Source organism: Arvicanthis niloticus, chromosome 17, assembly GCF_011762505.2.
Source record: "Arvicanthis niloticus isolate mArvNil1 chromosome 17, mArvNil1.pat.X, whole genome shotgun sequence".
NCBI classification, from domain to species: Eukaryota; Metazoa; Chordata; class Mammalia; order Rodentia; family Muridae; genus Arvicanthis; species Arvicanthis niloticus.
The window spans coordinates 31,372,181-31,392,289 of NC_047674.1; the positions used below are offsets into that span (position 1 = coordinate 31,372,181).

Consider the following 20,109-nt stretch of genomic DNA (forward strand, 5'->3'; position numbering starts at 1 on the left):
GGGACCTTCATTCCCAAGGAGAAGATGGCTCAGTTCTGAGTGAGCACGGACTAGGCATTGCTGTATTGCTTGCTCAGATGTCCAGCTCGGCTGAATGAAGCAGGAAGCCTATTCACAAGCAGCTCAGGGAGCCAGTGGTCTAGGAGCTGGGGCTGGTGGCTTCACATACAACTGGCTCTGGGCATTCCTGGGCCTCTGTCTCTCTCGTTCTCTTTGCTGTCCCTCCTAAAGTCTGTCCTATTGGGAGACAGGAGGACAAACAGCACTATAAGGTGACTACCTTGTCACATTAGCTGCCCCACAGGGAAGTTATACTCTCTTTACTATCCAAGACCCAAAAGCTACTTCAGAGGTTGAGTCACTCTAAGGCCCAGGATGTAGGAGGGGAATCCCAAAGGAAAGTTCTCTGAATAGTGGGTGAATACACACACACACACACACACACACACACACACACACACACACACACACTAAAACCTGGTCTCAGGAGGCCAATCACCCACCCTGCTTGAAGTCCTTTGAAATCTGAGAGTCAGTGCACATGGCAGGACCAAGAGCAGAGCAGAGGAAATGTGTTTTTCCTCAGGTCGCCTTTCCCCTCTATTTGCATGTTTTTCTCCTTAGTGTTAGCCCCTTCATCTCTACAATTTTCTTCTCAGATTATTGCTCTGTTTATAGTTCAGTCCCCAGACTCTCCTGCATGCTATGCTCTACCACTGAGCCTCACCCACTTCTGTCTCTTCATCTGTGCGTACTTATTACACAGAGGTAGGAATGTTGGTCCATTTTCGGATAGATCTTCCACCCATCCAGACCTACAGATACATACAGATCTGAGGCGGTTATAGCTCCAAAGAAAAATGTATTATCCTTTCTTGGGTAACCTGCTTTCCCCCATGCTTTCCAGAACATTCAGAAGCTCCCAGGCCTCCAGCCTACCCCACTCAGATTCTCTTGTTCTTCTCTCTCAGGCAGCTAAGAAGTCAGCTGAGTCTCATGGTTATTGCCCGGATGCTGGGTCAGCAAGAGTCACTTCCTCTCTCAGGAGAGAAGACCCAGGTGAGTCTGCCTCAGCAGGACTAGGCTCTGGTAGGCCACAACCCCTCTCCTGATAACCTGCCTTTACCGGAGGTATAATCAGAAAGACCATCCCCAGACCTAAGCTGGATTTGAATGTCTTACTCAGATTCATTTGTTGAACAGTTACTGGAGCCAGGGGCATAGCACAGTGGTAGAGCGCTTGCCCAGCGTGTGTGTGGCCCTGGGTTGTGTATCTGCATGGCAGATGAAACCTGTGTTTCCAGCTACTGGGGAGGCCAGGACAGGAGGATTATTTGAGCCTAGAAGTTAAGGGACCAGCCTGAGCAAAGTGGGTATGATATCTCACACCTTTAATCCCAACACTAATTCTAGTACTCTAAAAATTATTGTCTGCACAACTATATCCATGCACTGGGAACTGATTGGATCTGTGAGTTGAGAAGTTGTATTACAGTTTGTGAATTATGGGAAAACAGGTGTAACAAGGTGTCATTTCAGCTTTTTTTTTTTTTTTTTTTTTGCTAATGTTTTGTTTTTCCGACAGTCTCCCTGCTCCTCCTGCCTCAGCCTCCAGAGCTGGAGTTATAGACTCAGCTTCAGCTACAGTGCTGTTGTTAGTATTTTTGTTTTGTGAGAATTTCATGCATGCCCACAACATATTCATTCACCCTCCTCTCTTTCCCCTCAGGCCTCCTAGGTCTATCCTTCACTCCGTTCCCTCCTAACGTCAGGCATAGCCTGTGTACACACACGCTGATGTGGGACTATCCACTGGGGCAGGCGTCCCCTCCAGGGGACTCCTTGAACACTGACAGGGCTGGAGAGGTGGCTGAGCAGTGAAGACACTTGCTGCTCATACAGCATACAGAGGACGGAGCTCAGTTCCCAGCGCCCAGGACCTTCCCTCCTTCACTTCCCAAACCCCCGTTCATGACTTTTTGTAGACAGAACACTAAAGACAAAAAGAAATCCTATTAAAGCTGCTCCTACCAGAGTCCCCCATGCCAGGGCTGGATGTCCCTGGGACAGCAGGGGTGAGTCCCGGCTTCTCCCTGCCCCTCTTTGAGGAGCTCTGCTACTGCCTGTTAGCTCAGAGGCCATGGCCTCCGTGAGTGAGGCTGCAAGGATAAGCTGGGCAGTTGAAAGAGATTCCTCTTGCCTCCCTAGGGATCTGCCTAGGATCCTTGCAGTTTTAGGGTCAACACTGAGCAACCAGGAACACAGGAAAAGGCCCGCTCGCACATCCTCAGGCCAGGTAGCTCAAGAACTATAGCCAAGTTTTTGCGAGGGAGCTAAGAAAGCTGTTGTTGGTTAGGTTGGAAGGAGGAGGCTGGGCCTGGTTCTCACTTCAGCCCACTCCCCTCCGCCCCAGCCTTGAACACTTTCACCCTAGCATGGCAGAAACATGTTGTTTCTACTCTGGCTAACATGTCATCGCAGGGAGGCCTGTTGGCCGTGTCTGCCACCCTTCCTTACTTGTCTAGTATTTGTGTTGTGTTGCCCACACTCCAGTTCCCAGGCAGAATCTCTGAGGCCCCTGAGAGTAAGAAGTCAGTGATGTCTGCTTGCTCTCCATTGCCCCTCAGTCCAGAACCTAGCCAACACCAGGAAGGCAGTGTAATGCTTGTGGGATTAAAAAAAAAGAGCTAAGTGAGTGTCAGGGTACCCAAGGAGAGGATGCTCTGAAAGCCATCACTGGGAGAGCATGGCCCCGCTGAGGTCACTGCAGTCATGCTGAAGAAGGGAGGGCAGAAGGTTAGGAAGTTAGGAGCAGGCATAGCTGAGATACAGCTGCCAGGGGAGCCTGATATGAAGGAAGGGGAAGGAAGTCAGGACTCGAAGGAGGGTAGGTCCCTGGGGCCTTATACCCAGAAGCTGTGTTAGCAGTGACTCAAAGGTGGGCCCATTTCAAGGCTTGGTAGGTTTTCTTATCCTGAGACTGTTCAGGAAGCATGAGAGGCCTGAGGGGGGCCACAGGGCGGGAAGCACGTTGTGAGTGCTGTTTGCTAGTCAGGGAGTTAGCTCAGGAGGTCTTTGCAACAAACGAGTCCAGTATCACAAGGCCTTGGAGGCAAGTAGAGCCGGGCTTCACTTCCTAACTGTACACCTGCCTGCTTGTGACCACTGTGGGCCAATTGTATACCTGTCTGCTCCTTACACACTGACTAGGCTCAGCCTCAGACGCCAGGTGTGACAAAACTAGACAGCTCCAGAAGAAGGTGAACCAGCTAGCTGTGACCTGGGTGACTAACACGGCCTGCGGCTAGGCTTGTGGAGGAGGGCTTAGAGGATGAGTCCATGCTTGCTGGGCCTTCTGCCTGGAGGAGCAAGAGCCGGAACCTCACCTCGGTGGCTCTAGAGGAAGGCCCAGCAGGTGTGTTCAGATCTCATCATCAGCTCATCCTGGTGTCTGGTCACCAGGCATTCACCTTCACAGTCTGAGCTGTTACACCCATTCCTCACGCTTGCCTTCAAAGGACCACCTTGTCCCCAGAGCCAGCCATGATGCCTCCACACACCAGGCCCTGGCTGGGTCTTCTCTCTTGGGCCGACCTCACCCTACATATGCACACAGCTGTGATTGTGCACTGACCTCTTCCCACCTGTAATACTTGCATCCACACAGTGGCTCTCACTGTGTTCTGAGTACTGTTCTTAGTGCTTGCCTTCCGCAGAACCTGGGGCTGGAAGAGTTCCTACTCTATCCATGTTTTATAAATGGGGAAACTGAGTCAGGGCCATGAGGCAGGGCAGGGGTGGGGCGAGGATTAGAACTGCACGATTGACCACTGCAGCATGTCACTTCAACCTCTCCAGCCCAGCCTGGCAGCCTAGACCTTTATGAAGGGTCTTCTGGTGTTGACTCTTGTAGAAAAAGAGGCTTGGGGCTTGAAGGGGGAGGGACTTTCAGTACCCAAGCTGCTTGCCCTCCCTCTACTCCTGCCTTCAACCATGTCTGTCCTGAGCTCCAGGAGCAGGAGCAGGTCAGAGTTAGAGAGCTGGGCTTGAGGGACAGTAGGTAGGTAGACGGCAACCACCCAGCACTTTCATCTTCCAGGAGAGTCCCAGGTTGGATCAGTAATTCCTATTGTTCCATTGAAAACTGGGAATACTTCAGAAACAGTCGCGGTTTGGCCTCAGGCCCCAGTGTGCTCTAGAGTCTGGTCCGGGCAGGAACGAGCTGGATGAAATGAAGTTCCTCTTGTGCGGTAGTCGCAGTCCAAGCAGGCCAACAGAGGCACCAAGAAAAAGTAACATTTGGGGCAAACTTGCTGAGCATGCCAAGAGCTGTGGAGAAAAAGCCAGAAAGGGGAGAAGCAGTGTTGGGTAGGTGCAGTCTTATGAGGGCGAAGAGACGGAAGGGACATTTGTGCACAGAGCTGTAGGAAGCAAGGCTTCCTTTGGGTGGGTGAGTGGGGGTCACTTCCAGCAGAGGAAACAGAGGAAACAAAGGCTTCAGGGCTCAGGAAGGGAGGGGTGGTTAGGTTGGAGGGAAAGCAGACAGAGGCTGGTGTGGCAAGAACGGGATGAGGTAGATTACAGAGGCCGGGTCATAGAGGTGAGTGAGGGCCACAGCCACAAAGAGAGACAGAAACTGACCTGCAACAGCTTTGCAGTTGGCTGGCTGCTGTGTTGAGACCACACTGTTGGGGGACAAAGCAAGGAGGGTGAGCCTAGCATTCTGCAGGGCAGATGCCAGGTCACTTCCCAGGGACAGTCAGCAAGGCTAGGGGAAGGTAGGTAGGAGCCCTCCAGGACTAGAGTAAGGGAAGGAGACAGGCTTTCCCCAGCCAGGCGGCAGGGGCAGGCACGATGCAGGTGGAACAGGTTTGGGAGGAAACCAGGAGTTTGTTTCTTATACCAGCCTCTTGCAACACAAAAGCAAGGCAAACCATGTTTAAAATGTGTGTTTATTTATTGTGTGTGTGCACACACTGCAGTGTCCATGTGGAGGTTAGAGGACAGCTTGCAGGAGTCCATGCTTCCATGGTTCTGGATGCAGGGCTCAAACTCAAGTTACTCAGGCTTGGCCGCAAGCACCTTTACCCTCTGAGCCATCCTGTCAACCCGCTGTTTGGAGACTTGCTATGAAGCCATTTGCTCCTGAATTTGAGATCCCCCTGCATCTGCTTCACAAGTCCTAGGCTTACAAGTATGTGCCACCATGTCCAGCAGCAAACCACTTTGGTCAAATGTTTTTTTTTTTGTTTGTTTGTTTTGTTTTTTTTAATTTTGAGATAGGGTTTCTCTATGTAATCCTAGCTGTCCTGGAACTTGCTATGTAGACCAGACTGGTCTCTAACTCAGAGATCGATTTGCCTGCCCTCCTCCTGTCTCCCAAGTGCTGAAATTAGAGGCACGTGCCACCACATCCAGCCGCAAATCATGTCTTGAAATTTGGAAAGCAAGGGCTTTGAACGGGATACAAAAGTTTGAATCTCCTAGGAAACGGTTAACTAATGCCTAACCTGCTATTTAGCCATTCACTTGTCTAATGAATACTTAATAAGCTTCAGCCATGTGCCAGGCGTGGTGCTTGGCCCTGTGGACACTGCAGGAAAAGGCGATGCTGACAGTCCTGACCTCATAGCCAGGGAGGGGCTGATAGACACTAGCATGTGAATTCTGTGCCTGGTGGAGAGTAAATGGTACTATAAAGAAAAAACTACAGGGCAGGGGACAGCAAGGCTGTAAGCACTGGTAGTGTAGGCTGTGGGTTAGATGTGACTGTGACTAGGAACAACGAGGGGGCAGTTCTGCACTGTCTCCATTCAGAAGCCAGATGAGGGTCCAGGCTCTGGGGAACAACAGCAGGTCACTTTGGACCTCCTGGTGCCTCACAACAGCCTCTCCTGTGTAAACTGGAGCCACATGCTGTTGTAGACAATTGCTTTGCCAGGATCTTTTCTGCCTCTTCCTGCCAGGAGACTGGCAAGGCCAGTGGAGGCCTGTCCTTCTGGGTGATCTTCACTTCTTGCCCTGAGGTGTCTGCCCTAATGGACTGAGTGTTTGCTGAGTTGGCACTCTGTAGTGGAGGTAGGGGTGGGGGTGGAGGCAATGTTGGTCTGGTCCGGATCCTCCTTCTAAGGCCCTTTAGAGACCAGAAAAGCTCTAATCCCGGAGAGAGGCTGGTATGTGGGGGCGGGGCAACTCGGGAAACAAAAGCGAATCTGAGACCAGATTGCAAGAGTGCACCGAAGCACCACCAAGCTGCTTTCCTGGAACGAGAGGAAAAACACAATCGTGAGCAAGTGCTCGGTCTGTGCTCTCCCTGCCAGCCCTGCCCCCACTGCCTAGAGCAGGGAGGGTCCTGGCTCTGCTGAAGCAGGCCTTCAGTCACTCTGGGGGTATGGATTTGGAAGCAGGGCGGGGCAGCCTTGTGCTTGCACAGCTGTGAGCCTCCAGCGTGTTAAAGGCCAGGGCTGTTTTGAAAATTATCCCCAGACTTAGAAGGCAGGCGCAAGGCAATGCCACTTCAGATGGAAGCTATCTCTGCCTAGACCTTCCCCTCTTTTTTGCTGCCGCCTTTCCGCTTTGCAGAGAAGGCCTGGCCTCCTTCCAGGAGCCAAAGCCGGCCTGACTCCTAGCCCCTCACCTGCCTTCTCCCTGCCCAGCTGCTCTCCAGGGCTTCCAAGGTTGAGGGCAGCTGAAGTGCAGAGCAGGTGCTGGTGGGTGAGTCACAGGAGGAAGCCAGGTGCCGTGTGCCACCCGGCTGGGCTCAAGCTGGGAGCTGGGTTGGGGGCTCAGAGCTCTTGCTTGTAGGTACACTGCACCTGCTAGATCTAAGCAGTCTGTCCTCTTGCTACCCTGTCGCTACTCCTTCATCTGCATCCCCCACCCCATCCTTGGGGTTGCACATAGATGCCTTAGAGGATCGAGGACTGAGCCTGGCCTGCCTCTACCCAGCCATGGCCCAGCATCTGGGCAGCCCTTGCTGGGGCCCTGTCTAAACTGCCCAGACCCCTGTTTGGGGTGACTAGAGGGAGGGGCTAGCTACAGGTTCACTAGGAGGGGTTGGGTTGCGTCTTCAAAGCTAAGCAGGGGGTGGGGTGCCTGGTAGAATAAAACATGACCAAATCCCTCTGTAGACCTTATGGGGGTTTCTTCATCTGAACAGACCAACTAAGAGGATGTTTCTGAGACTGAAAATATAGATATTGGATGAGAGTGAATTATTGGTTATTTTGTTAGACAAGAAAATAGTACAGTGTTTTAGGAAAAGAAAAATAGAGCTGGGCTAGGCACACATTCCGGTACTCAGGAGGCAGAGGTGGGAAGATTGCTACAAGTTTGAGGCCAGCCTAGTGTACATAGGAAGTACCAGGCTAGCCAGGAACCATGGCAGGCAGGTCCCTATCTAAAAATAAAATTGAAATGTGATAGTGAATTGGCTGTCACTATAGAGGCACATGCCACCATCTTGATGAACTGAGTTCAGTCTCCAGAATACATAATAATAATAATAATAATAATAATAATAATAATAATAATAATAAATTAAAAGAGATGGTAAGCCTGGTGGTGTGAGCTTCCTAATCTCAGCACTTGGGAGGCAGACCTGGGTGGGGGCACAAGGATTAGGCCAGCTTGGATTACAGAGGAGACCTTGTTTCAAACACACAGTGCTGTTGGTATTGGAGGACACTATTATATTGCGGGGGACCCTCCTGTTATAAGTTCCTTATGGCTTAGAAGACTCAATATTAGGAATTCCCGGGAGAGAGAAGAGCAGTAGAGGACTTAGGGACAGGCAGGCAGAGAAGTTGTGGTCATGGCCCACAGGATGGACAGACATAGCTGAAGACACAGGGTCCTCTTCCTGTCGATTGAACATGTCACAGCCACAAGCCAAGGGACAGGAGAGGGATGCAGGGGAAAGTGTGCTATTGGCTCAGTGGCAGAGGGAATCTCTTTTTTAGTCTTGGTTTTCCAAGGATTTAGGGTAAACCTTAAGCTTCAGGGGAACTTTTTAATTCATCACAGGGCTCACCATGTGTGTGTGTGTGTTGCCCATAAACCATATACATGTCGCTCCTCCTAGGAAGACAAGGGTGTGAACTGTTTTAGGGACAAAATACCCAGAGTCTAAGAGGTCACAACTCATAAGTGAGAGGTAGATTCCAACTTGGAAGCCGGGGCTCTGAACCTTGGCCACGAGTTGAGGGTGTCCTCTGAGAACACTTGTGCACACATTTAGTCACAATCTCCTTTCTCCTCCCCAGCTAGCCTTGCTCAGCCAGCTCCTCAGCCTCATGAGGCCATCATCCCTCAGGCAGTGTCTGGGCGCTGAAACCTTGCCATCCAGTCTGGGGCAACAGTCAAAGGCCAGTACTGAGCTAGACCACAAGGTGAGCACCTCAGGTCCTACCTGCCTTCTCTAACACCCTGCTACCCAAGTTAGCAGGGAGGGTGGGGTTGTTTCCCTTGCACAGCCTGCGGGCCCTGTGGCTGCTAGTCCTTCCAGAACCACAAGCCACTGGAGGACATAGGCCAGTGGGCTGCTGTCTGTGTGAGGTGCTCAGTATTCCTCCTAACCCTTTAATTAGCACCCGTGCGTGCCCACCCGTGCGTGTAGGCACAGGTGAGGCTGTGGGCACAGGCATACCAAGAGAGCTTTCCCAACCTCTCTTGACAAGACTTAGGCCTTGACCTTTCCCCAGTTCTTCCACATAAGTTCTTCCAAGCATTGACCAGCTTTCCTGAAAGCCAAATTTTTGTGCAGGTCAAGGGCACTGAGTCTCCCTAGTTTGGGAGGTGTTAGGGTCAGTAACAGCAGAGGCCTATGGGCTCTTGGGGTTTCAGAGCAGGGACCACGGTGGGCATGGGGGCTTCCAAATGGATCTCCATGGGCTCTTCTATCCCTAAAGACTCAGGATGAAGAATGGAGGTAGGGGTCATTACATCCAGGATGGCGGGGACTCAAAAATGTCACTCCTGAGCTTGAGTACTAACAGTCCAGCCTTTGGGCATCACTCTGAGAATCAGATAAGTGAGTTAATTACCTAATGAACACAAATGAGCCATTAAGAAGATGGGATAATCCCCAAGTGCACGCTTCCCTTCCTGAACGTGCAGGGTGCGTTATCTTTGCCTTGGGATTTGTATCAGTGCTTTTACAAGGCAACAGTCTCCCCGGAAGGTAGGTATCATCTGAACATCTCTCTTCCTTTGACAGATGTTTCCCAGTCAGCTTAGGGGGCTCTAGAAAGGATTTGGGGTCAGCCCTTGGGTTGGTAGTCAGCCAGAGCTGGACACTAGAGAAGAGGAGTAGAGGGAGAAGGAAGACGGGGTCACTGTCTGGGCTGCCTGAGCAGAGACTGTCTGGCTTCTAGGAAGGATCCTTGGGGGTCAGGCTACAGCCTCACCCAGCAGGGGTATAGCTCCCCCAGGCCCCAGGCTTCCACAGGGCTCATCACATTTCTGAGCTGCTGGTAGCAACCGCAGAAGGTGTGTATAGTAGTCACTGGATGGGAGAGTAAGCAGGCTGCAGAATCCTGTGCGTAAGGCTCATACACAACCGCCTCTCCCTCCTCGGTTGCCTAGTAGAAGTCATCAGTATTGCTTTAAAGCTGGGAAGAGGAGAGTAGCACATCCAGGGTGCTCCGTGCCCCCAAAGCAGAGAGTATACTGGTTGGGGACGATAGTAAGGGCAGGTGGGGCAAGGGCAGCTCTCAGAATGCATTCTGCAGCCAAGACCGCTACAGAGCCTGTGGGCTCCCCCTCACCTTGTCCTCTGGCAGTGAAGCAATTACGGGCAGAGGCAAGCGGGGGTGGGGGGCAGGGACAGCAGGTGTGTAGGTAGTGCACATGGGGTCGAGTGGATTGCCAGGGTAGAGAGAAGTGTGACATGGTTGCAGGCCTGTGCCTGGGCTGAGTGCAGTGGTGGCTGGGAGCGGCCAGGCAGGTGACTGGGTCCCACCCCACCTCAGCAGACTGACTCCTCATTAGGCCTGAGCATGTTTCATCTTCAAAGATGCCATGGGGCTCCTCAGCAGCCAAAATGAGCAGGGCCGGCGTCATCCACCCTGTTTTACAGGGAGTGGTGGTCTGGGATGGAGCAGCCTTTCATCCCCAGAGCAAAGTCTTTGCTGTTTGCTTCTCGGGTGCAATGGGGAAACTGAGGCCAGAGTTCAGGTCAACTGGAGGTGATCATGCATGAAAGAGAAGGAGATGGCCTCTTCTTAGACTCTGGGGCTGCCATGCCGAGCTTCTGCCTATCCCACGCTAAACTCACTCCTGTCTGGGAGATTTCCTGCCCTAAACTGCAGGGGTCAGAGCCCTACACCAACCCTGCAAATAAACACTTCTGCAGGCTCTTCTTGTCTCCCCACCTCCTCTCTCTGCCGCAGGCTGGCTAACCCTCCTCCTTCCTCCAGGGAAGATATGTGGGTACAACAAGGCTCCATGCTGTTGCCCTCTGTCCCACTGTGGTCCCTTTGCATGTCTGGCTGTCTGACTGGATTGTGGGCAGCTGTGTGTCTCAGCATTGCATGTTTTTGCCACTAAGTGAAAAACTGAACAAATGAATGTGTTTGGCCCCTCTCCCGCTCTGCTCTGCTCTGGCCATCTCTCCTGCCCTCTCTCTGCCTTCCACAGTAGCAGCCCCCTGGTCTCTTAATGTCCTTGTATCATTAAGACCACAAGCATTTATGGAACCCTGGACTTCAGAAGTATTACCTTGGGTAATGAGGGAGCCAATCGCAGGGCATTGTTGGTAATTATAAGTTAGTGAGGTTGCTGCCTGGGAAAGCTAACCACCAAGTACTTTAACAAAAGAAGCAACTGCTAAGGTTTCTACTGTGGGGGCAGGGAGGAGGAGTGAGCTGGACTGGAGGCAGGGGCAGGCTGTCTGTCCTAGCAGGGTCAAAGTCACTTAACATGCTACTAGCACAGACAAAAAATACACTTGAAAAGTAGGGCTTTCTGTGGAGGGCCAGAGCCTAACTCAGTAGTTGCGTGCTTATGTAGCTTACATGAGGTCACATGTTCAAGTCTCTGCACTACCAAAAAATAGAGAAAGAGCTTTAGCTGATAGAGGACTCTCAGCATTTTAAAGTGTGCCTAGAACCTGTAGTCCAGGCTATTCAAGAAACTGGGCTCGAAAAACAAAAACAAAACAAACAAACAAAAAAAAGAAACTGGGGTGGGGGGTTCGTTCTTCAATCCCATGAGTTCAATTCCAGCCTGCACAACATAACATAACAAGACACCGCCTCAAAATATTTATACAGAGTGCTGATCTTCTCTGATGGCTGTCTATGCCCTGGGCTTGCCTGGTGTGAGCTGGGTTTACCCAGGGTAAGATAAACATCTAGGTGAGAAGATGCTTGGAGCCTGGCACCTAACAAGAGGTAGGCCTGTCAGCACCAGGTGGGAGATGACAGTGTTTACCCAGAAGAGAGTATAACATCAGAAGGGCTGGCTTCCCAGTGCTTCCTTTTGGCCCAGGGACATGTTTCTGCCAGAGACAGCTCCTTCCCAGGCCTCTGTGAGACTGGCCTTCTGGCTTCAGGCAGACAAACATTGCATAACTTGACTCAATTTTCTCCTCCAGTCTACCAGCCCTGCCTTCCAATCCAGCACCAGGGTTTCCTAGGGTGTTTGCTTTCAACTATGGAACGTGTCATCTGCATGTGGCCAGATGTGGTATAGTTCTATCAGTTCTGTCGCAGAGTTGAGTTGGGACCTATTGACTTCAGCGGAGATGGATGATGTTTTGGTCTTGTTAAATCTGTCCTTATGTTTCTTGTTCCTGTTTAACCGCAGCTTCCAACTAATTTTTGCTTTTTCTCCCATGTCTGTTGCTTTGTGTATATACGTTTACATTTATATACGTAAGTGTATAGACACATGTGCATGTATGTGTATATATATGTCTATACACATGTAGATATACATACTTGTACCTTTTCTCTGACGCTGAGTGTCATGATGCTTGGTCACATGCTAAGCATATGCTTGCTACTGAGCTACCTCACAGCTGGGTGCTGTATTAATGGCACCCAGTGAGATACAGAAGAATCTTATGGAATCTTAGGGAACCAGAATCTTGATGGTAGGATGGGACTGTCTCTCTAGTTGGTTAAATCTGAGGAAGTTAAACTCTTCCACTGTGGAATGAAAACTAAGGATAAGGAGGCCAATTTGGCACTGGGAGCTTGCCTTACCCACCCCTACCTCCATCCTCACCCCCCACCTCATCCCCCACCCCAAGTGTGCCTCCTCTCAGCCTGTTAGTGGATGCCTTCCAAGGAGGGCAGCTTGAGGCTCACTGAGGACTGTATATGCATGGGTCAGCCTCCTGCAGATGCATTCATTCCGTAAGGTTCACTCCCTGCTGTCCTGTGTGCTGCAGAAGCCTGGGGAAAGCTTGTTTGTGGAGGAGCAGTGTTTGCAGAGAAATGATTTTATAGGGGGAGGGCGTGCTCTTGAGTGTGGGTGATGCTGGGGACCGGCTCCAGCCAGCTGCAACTCTACAGAGGTGTGTGTCTGCCCAGCCTGTGTGCAGGGCGTGGACCTGCCATGTGTTTGTGTGCAAGTGCCCTGTGTGTATCTCCTGTAAACCTTTGTGGTGTGCCAGGTGTGTTGAGAGACTTGGTGAACAAGTTTTGCTGCTTTTTCTGCTGCAACTGTAGACTGCAGCGGTCTGTCCCTGTGCCGGCTGACCCTGCCAAGAACTGCCTTAATGGGAGGTTGTGGTGGGGAGAGGCCAGATCTCACTGCAGGGACAGGACAGGGTTAGCTGCCCTCTGGCCTCTCTTGCTGGTACTTCCAGCCCCAACAAAGAGACCTGTATTCCCTTGGGCTTGTCTTGAACCTGTGTCATCTTCAAGGACAAGTGGATCCTGGGGCCTCTCCCCACTTTTTTTTTTTTAATCATCTGAAAATACAGTATTCTGCACCCCTCCACACACACACACCCAGTGCTGTAAACTTGGGTCAGGCCACGGTTCAGAGAGCTGGGAGGAAACTGGATTTGAGGAACAGAAAATAGACATGAAGACTCCTTAGTTCTTCCCTGGCTGGCTTGTGGTTTTGTTCCATCTTCCTTCCTCCAAAATGAGGAGCATCAGCTGTATTTTGTCAGAAACCTGGGCCTCGGAGAGGCTGACCCTGTAGGAGAGTTGAATTACATACAAGTCTAGGAACCTGTAGACCAGGGCCCAGGCCCAGGCCAGCTTTGCTTGGTTCCCAGAAATCATGGTTCTTTGCAAGAACATGAGCCAGGCTTGCAGGGACAGGAGGCAGGGTGGGGTCCAGGGTGCTTTTATTCAAGCCCAGCCAGCTGGAGGGTTGGCCTGCTCTCTCCTTCACCCCAGTCAGCCTAGGGCTCTGGAGGACCCTGAGGGTTCTTTTCCAGCAAGTGCCTTGTCAGCTTGTCCTGCTGCTCTTACCTGAGTGTCTCCACTTCTCTGGTCCCTATAGACTGCCTTCAGAACTGTTATATCATACTAAAACTTGGCTACTTGAAGCCTCTGCCCCCATCATCTACAGCCCTGAGATCACACCCCAGCACCCTGCATGCTAATGGCCTTGGTGTCACATCTTCCTGTCTTCTACTTCCTGTCTGTTGAACCCTGGGGGTCCTAACAGTTCACAAACCTCATGGCCTGTGCACTCCCTTCATGAACGTAAACAGAAATGCCTGCAAAGCCGGGTCCCAAGTCAACCTTAGCCCTAAGCCTCCATTGAAATGCCCAACCTGAGCAGAAATAAGCCATGCCAGCCCTGAGCCCAGTTTGTCTGCTGCTGCTGCTTCTCAGCACCAGGCCTGAACCAGCCCAGAGTGGGTTGTAGGAGCATGCTCTAAGTGCTATGTCTCGGCTGCTGCCTGCCTTTCACCCCTTCAGTCTCTTCTCTTTGTCCTTGCTGCACCTCTTTAGATGACCGGGGCCTTAGGTGAACCAAGGGTTACTTGCACAGTGTCATGAAACCCCACTGTCACTGGCTCTACCCTCTGGTGCATTCCCAGAGAGGCTCCCTGCTGCCTTTGTGGGAAACCCTGGGTTGACCTCCTTTCAGCGGGGGCGGGGGGGGGGGGGAGGTAAAGAAAGAACATCTGTCTTAGAGTCAAGTCTCATTGGCTTGGCATGGACCATGATTGGCTGGTCCAGTTTGGCCTAAATGTAGGGGACAGGAAGCTAGGCCATTCTTACAAAGGTATGTCCTAGGCACCTAGAAACGTTGGGCTGTACAGTACATCCTGTTCTTCTGCCATAGACTTTGAAAGAAACCAGCTCTCTTTACAGATGGCCAGTTCCAGTTACTCCTCGAAGAGCTCCACATGCTCACACATGCCCTCAGGCCCACATGCTGATATGCACACACTTGGTAAGCTTGGACTCACACACAGTCACATAGACTCCTATAGCTCGAGATTATGGGCCTTGGCAGAGCAAGGTTTTCTGTCTAGACTCCTGTGGGATCAGGGTCTCTGGTCCCAGCTAGAGAAGCAGCTGCTGGTCATCTTACTTTCCTTGCTTCCCCCCCCCCCAACCCAGGACCCCAGAGAGGAAGGGTGGGCCGGGTGGGTTCACTCTCCCAAGGATTTGCTCATAGCCACGAGGTTCCACCCTAGGGAGACAAGTCTAATCCAACTGTCAGGGTGGCAGTACTTTAGCACATGCCCTGAGCCTTCCTGAATATTAAGTCCCACCCCTGCCTCCTATGCCAAAGCTTCCCAGCTCCCACTCAGTCCTCAGAGCAGGAGCAAGAGCCCGCAGGGTCCATTCTCAAACTTTAGGTGAAACTTACAAGAGGACCCCACTGTGAGAGGTCTCAGAACTCATTTTCTGGGAGGTTAGAACAGGCTCAGGTTTACAATGAGGAAAGGGTGGGGGGTAGTGGGGAGGGTGTATGGGTGCATCCTGGGCCTCTCAGATCCTCTAGCACCCTGGGAAGATACCTCCTGCCTCCCGGAGACCCAGCTGGGGTCCTAAGAGCAACTTTTTATTTAGTGCTTGTTCCCAGCAGCTGAGCTAGAAGTCCTGTTACTGTCTAGATGCTGCCAGCCTGTCCCCTCTCACCCTAAAGTGGCTACATCCCTGTTCTATTTTCAGGGCTCCACCCACCCATATGGCCCCTCACTTTCGTTTGCAAAATAGTAGCCTGCCTAACCCTACACAGTGGTGAATCTGTGCCTGTGACGTCTGCTGCCTGGCCTCTTGACCCTGTATCTTCAGGGACTCTGGGCTAGGAAGGGTATTATGTCACACATCTCATTTCCTAGCAGTTAATCATATGTCCTCATCATTTCCTACTTGCTAGGACTAGTGACCAATGCCCTGTCCTGGGCAGAGTCACTTTGGAAGCTAGCTTTTCTTTCAGAACAGATGTCTGCTTGCAGCCCTCTGCTTGGTTGCTAATCTAGTGCCTGCCAAGGCCAAGGTCAGAGTTATAACCTTGGACCTGGAGCTGCATGGACAAGGAGAGCAGCTTATAAGGTTTGCACGTAGAACAGAGAAGAAATGATGTCCTACAGAGATCCAAGATGGCAGGTGCAAAGTGCCAGCGTTCAGATAAGGCAGACTCAGAAACCTGGATGCTCTGTGCTTTGGAGGACTCCTGAGATGGTTAGAGCCCCACTTCTCTCCTTGAGCTGAAACTCTTGGCTTGGGCCTGTGAGTAGCCCTACTGGAGGATTGCTCAGGGTAATGATGTTGTTGTTGTTTGCCCATCCCCAAGAGCACAGGCTGATGGACCCCATCTACACAGAAATACCGTAGCCTCTATGTCCTAGCTCTAGGATATCCAGGGACTTCTATTCTTTTTTTTTTTTTTTTTTTTTTTTTTTTTTTTTTTTTTTTTTTTTGGTTTTTCGAGACAGGGTTTTTCTGTATAGCTGTCCTGGAACTCACTCTGTAGACCAGGCTGGCCTCAAACTCAGAAATCCGCTTATTTTTTTTTTAATCCCTTCCCTTCTCCCTCTTGCTACAGATGGTTGTAAGCTACCATGTGCTTGCTGGGATTAGAACTCATGACCTCCTGAAGAACAATCCTTGCTCTTAACTGCTGAGCCATCTCACCAGCCCAATGGGATTTCTGTTCTTACTTCTGTTTTTATAATAGCTATACAAGTGCATGTGTGTATATGCATGTGCACACACAAACATACACACACACACATGCACACGCGTGCACGCACGCACGCGTGTGCACAGGGAACATTTCCTGATAAAGAGGAAGAACCCAAATATTTGCTTCTTGCTAGACTTTTCCCTCACTGGACATGCTGGGAACCTAGCCAAGTTTGAGCTTATACATATGCTGAGACATAGGGTTACCAGGCCTTTTCTGTATGTCCCCTCTGAATGCCAGGATGCTTGTGATACTAGATTTTAAATTGAATTTTAAAAGGCGAATGGATCACAGTCCACCATTCACACAGGTGACCTAATGACCTGCGCGGCTTCTAGAGCTCGTCTTCAGCCCGTCCCCAAGAGGACCCACATGAGGTGGCAGTGGCACTTAGTGCAGGATTCTTCTGGGATCCGTTGTCAGGCTGGGCTGGGCCTCCAGACCTTGGAGACTGAGATGAATGCATGTTCCCCAGGGTAGCCACCAGCCAGGGCCTGTGATGTCAGAGGCAGAAACAGAGGAGGCAGTCCTGGCATCCTGGAGCTGCTGAGCAGGCGCACAGACACCTGTCAGTTGAGGCCGCGCCTCAGCAACATGGCTTAGAGAGTTATCACCTGTGCATCTCTTTCAGTCTTCCTTCTCAGTGTTCCTGGGCTAGCCTTAGCTCTCCCCAGTTCCTCCCTACCTACCAGCTGCCTAGAGCCTGGATTAACCTGCTTCCAGAGTCTTCTTGCCCTTGAGAAGTCTATTGTCTCCTTCTGCCCAGCAGGCTCTGAGGAAAGGGTTCCATCTAAAGACTCTGAGGGTAAGACTACATCCTTGGGCATGACCTGAGATGGGAAAAACTATGCTGCTGTGTTAGAGAAAGTGGCTTCTGGGAACTCCCTTTTCCCTTCTTCCCTTTGGTGTAAGTAACCCAGCCTACCCTCCTTGGCATTAACTAACAGGGGATTTCCTCAAGGATGCAGTTCCTGGGAAATGTCCACCCATGTTCCCTTCTGTCTCATTTGACAAAAACTTGCAAATGAGTTCCACTTGACCCTGGAGACTTAAGGGGTGATAGCTGAGATCAGAACTAACTGAAGGACAACCGGAGGTGCTGCCTGCCTGCTGCCTGCTGGGTGACAAGCCCTGTGATCCTTTCATCCCTGGGTCCTTGCTTTGGAGGAGGGCCAGAATGAGGCATGCCACAGTGAGCTTCTGGGAAGAGCTCTGCCACCAGACTCTGGAGAGAGACCCAGGAAGTAGAAGCAAAGGCCTCACTGGCAGTGTGACCCAGACACAGTTCTGCCTTAGCTTGTCAGTACTGGGTCCAGGCACGCCCTGTTCTTTATCCTCTGCCTCTCTCCTGAGTCCTTCCCTGAGATTTCCCGGATCTCTTTCCCACTGTGCTTTCCCAGCCTGGATTCATGTTCTTGTAGGAGGGGCTAGGCTCCTGAGCTGGCTGGAGCACTGCTGCTCCAAACAGGGTTTGAGGCCTGGGCATCACAGCCTCACCACCATGGAGGGCTAACTTCCCTCCCTTCTCCCCCCCCCCCCCCAGCCCCTGGGTACATACAGACACACACAAGCTGATAGGACCTCCCATGGATGGACTCCTGGGGAAAGGCCAGTTGTGTCCCTAAAGGTAGAGAGGCAAAGCCCATGTCCTCACCTCTGGCCACTACTTCTTGCTGAGTCTCTGTGGTGGCAGAAGGGATAGGAACAGGTAACTGGGACAGACAAATGTGTCTCTCTAGTCTGGCTGTTCACTTCACATACATCCTGCTCCTACTGGGACCACCCCTGCCTGTCCAGTGTGCATGCTTTGTACCCCTAACCCACCTCGGGGCCCAGGCAGTGACATTTAGAAGAAGGGTCTCAGGTTCTGCCTACTCCAGGCCCAGAGCAACCCCTAGCTCCTGCTAACAATTGGCTTCCCTGACTCACAGAGGAACCAGCCACTCTGCCTCCACAAATGAGACCTTCACCTGCATGTCCTGAAGAAGTAAGAGGAGACAAAGTCTAGACATGGCTCGTGTCCACACTGAAAGTTGGTTTTGTTTGTTAGTTGTTTCTTTGAGTAGTCCTGGCTGTCCTGGAACTCACTCTATAGAGCAGGCTGGTCTTGAACTCAGATCTGCCTGCCTTTGCCTCTCCCAGTGCATGGGCATTAAAGATGTGTCACCTATGTCCAGCTTTTAGGTTTTTTTGGGTTTTGTTGTTGTTGTTGTTGTTGTTGTTGTTGTTGTTATTGTTTTGTTTTTTGAGACAGAGTCTTAAGTAGCCCAGGTTTGCCTAAAGCTTGTTGTGTATTGGAAGCTGAACTCAACTTGCTCCTTTCCTGCCCAGTGCTGGGACTGTACACAGAGCTGGAGCTTGTTCCTTCAGACAGATTCTCACCGTGTAGTCCTGGGCTGGCCTGTAGACCAGCCAGCCAGGGACACAAGCTTCTCCACCTCTCAAATGTTGTTCTCAAAGGCACGAGCCACTGTACTCATGTTTTGGAGAGATTAGGGATGGAACTGAGAACCTTACCTTTGCTAGACCAGGGTTCTACCACTGAGCAACACCCCAAGGCCAGAGCCCCCCACCCCCTGAAAAGCTCTCCAGGGGACCCAAGCATCTACCTGTCCTGAGTTCTGGGTGAAGCCCTGAGGTGTCAGAGTCAGAGTCTGTTAAAGGGCTACTCTAAGGGGAGACACAGAAAGCCCAAGGCTGGCATGCATCTAGACTTTCCCTTTGGAGAAACAGCTTAGAGAATTTGATGAACACCCTGTCCCTCCTCCCCCAGCAAGACCAGATACACAAACACACACCTCAGAGTAGTTTATCTGTGGTTTTCCTACAAGATTAAATTATGGGAATCAGCAGTGAGGACTGAAGTGTGAAACTGGAGCTGTGTGCTGCTGCTTGGTTTTTCCTAGTGAACCCCATGCACAGGGCACATAGGCTGATAGCCTTTCCTCTAGGGCATGCCTGGGAGCCTACACTCTGGAAGTCAGATCATGCAAAGACCTCCTCAGTTGAACTGGGAGCAAGCCAATCTTCCTGTGGGGGGTGAGGTGTATTAGAGAAAGGCATTTACAAGAGAAAGGCCTTAGAGGCAGGAGTCACTAGATCCCCTACTCCCACCCCTTCTGTACTCTGTTGGCATCCCAGGTCTTTACACCTGGGATAGTTCCCAGTCTTCTTAGACAAGGCCCCACGCCCCAGCCCCTGCAGTTCCCAGCCACACCGACCATGGAGGTAGTATTCTTTGGCATCCTCTCTCCCTTCTCACCATGACCCTGCTCAATGCCCAGTGCTTTGTCTGTCACAAGGGGACCTCAGCTTCTTTCCAAGGCCATGTTCCTTTTTTATTTCAAACCCAGTTAGGCTCAATTAAAATGGTCAGGGTCCCATTAAAAAAACTTTAACAAATTTAGTTGTATTCTGATTCTATCAGTAAAATCTATTATACCGATTGTTTTTTGTTGTTGTTTGTTTGTTTGTTTTAAGACAGGTACTCCAGTCTAGCATTGAACTTACAGTGTAGCTAAGGATGACTTTAAACTTCTGGCCCAGCCTCAGAGGAGTTCTGGGATTACAGGCATATTTTTATTTTAAAAATTAAAATACGGGAGCTGGAGAGATGGCTTAGTGGTTAAGAGCACTGACTGCTCTTCCAGAGGTCCTGAGTTCAATTCCCAGCAACCACATGGTGGCTCACAATCATCTGTAAGGGGATCCAATGCCTTCTTCTGGTGTGTCTGAAGACAGCTACAGTGTACTCATATAAATAAAATAAATCTTTAAAAACTAAATAAAATTAAAATACAATTACATCACCCCCTTTCTTTTCTGTCTCTCCTTCCCTACACTGCCCACCACCTTGCTCCCTCTCAGCCTCATGATCTCTTTTTCTTTGTGTGCGTGCGTGCGTGCGTGCGTGCGTGCCTGGTTCGTGTGTTGCGGTGGGGAATGTCCACATGAGTAGAGTACTTGTGCTCAAGGAGGCTAGAGTCATGG

General features: G+C 51.0%; 1 protein-coding gene across 5 annotated transcripts in view; it reads left to right on the top strand.

The window, feature by feature from the left end:
- Fam178b (family with sequence similarity 178 member B) overlaps positions 1-20,109 on the top strand; it is a 120,687-nt gene that overhangs the window by 96,098 nt on the left and 4,480 nt on the right. For 4 of the 5 annotated variants that reach the window (XM_076915071.1, XM_034521731.2, XM_076915073.1 and 1 more), the window contains 2 exons: positions 972-1,059; positions 8,265-8,390. In XM_076915071.1, coding sequence (XP_076771186.1) covers positions 972-1,059; positions 8,265-8,390 — 214 coding nt within the window. Of the gene's footprint in view, positions 1-971; positions 1,060-6,154; positions 6,301-8,264; positions 8,391-20,109 lie in introns of those variants that run through there. The other variant, XM_076915074.1, reaches the window with a different exon arrangement.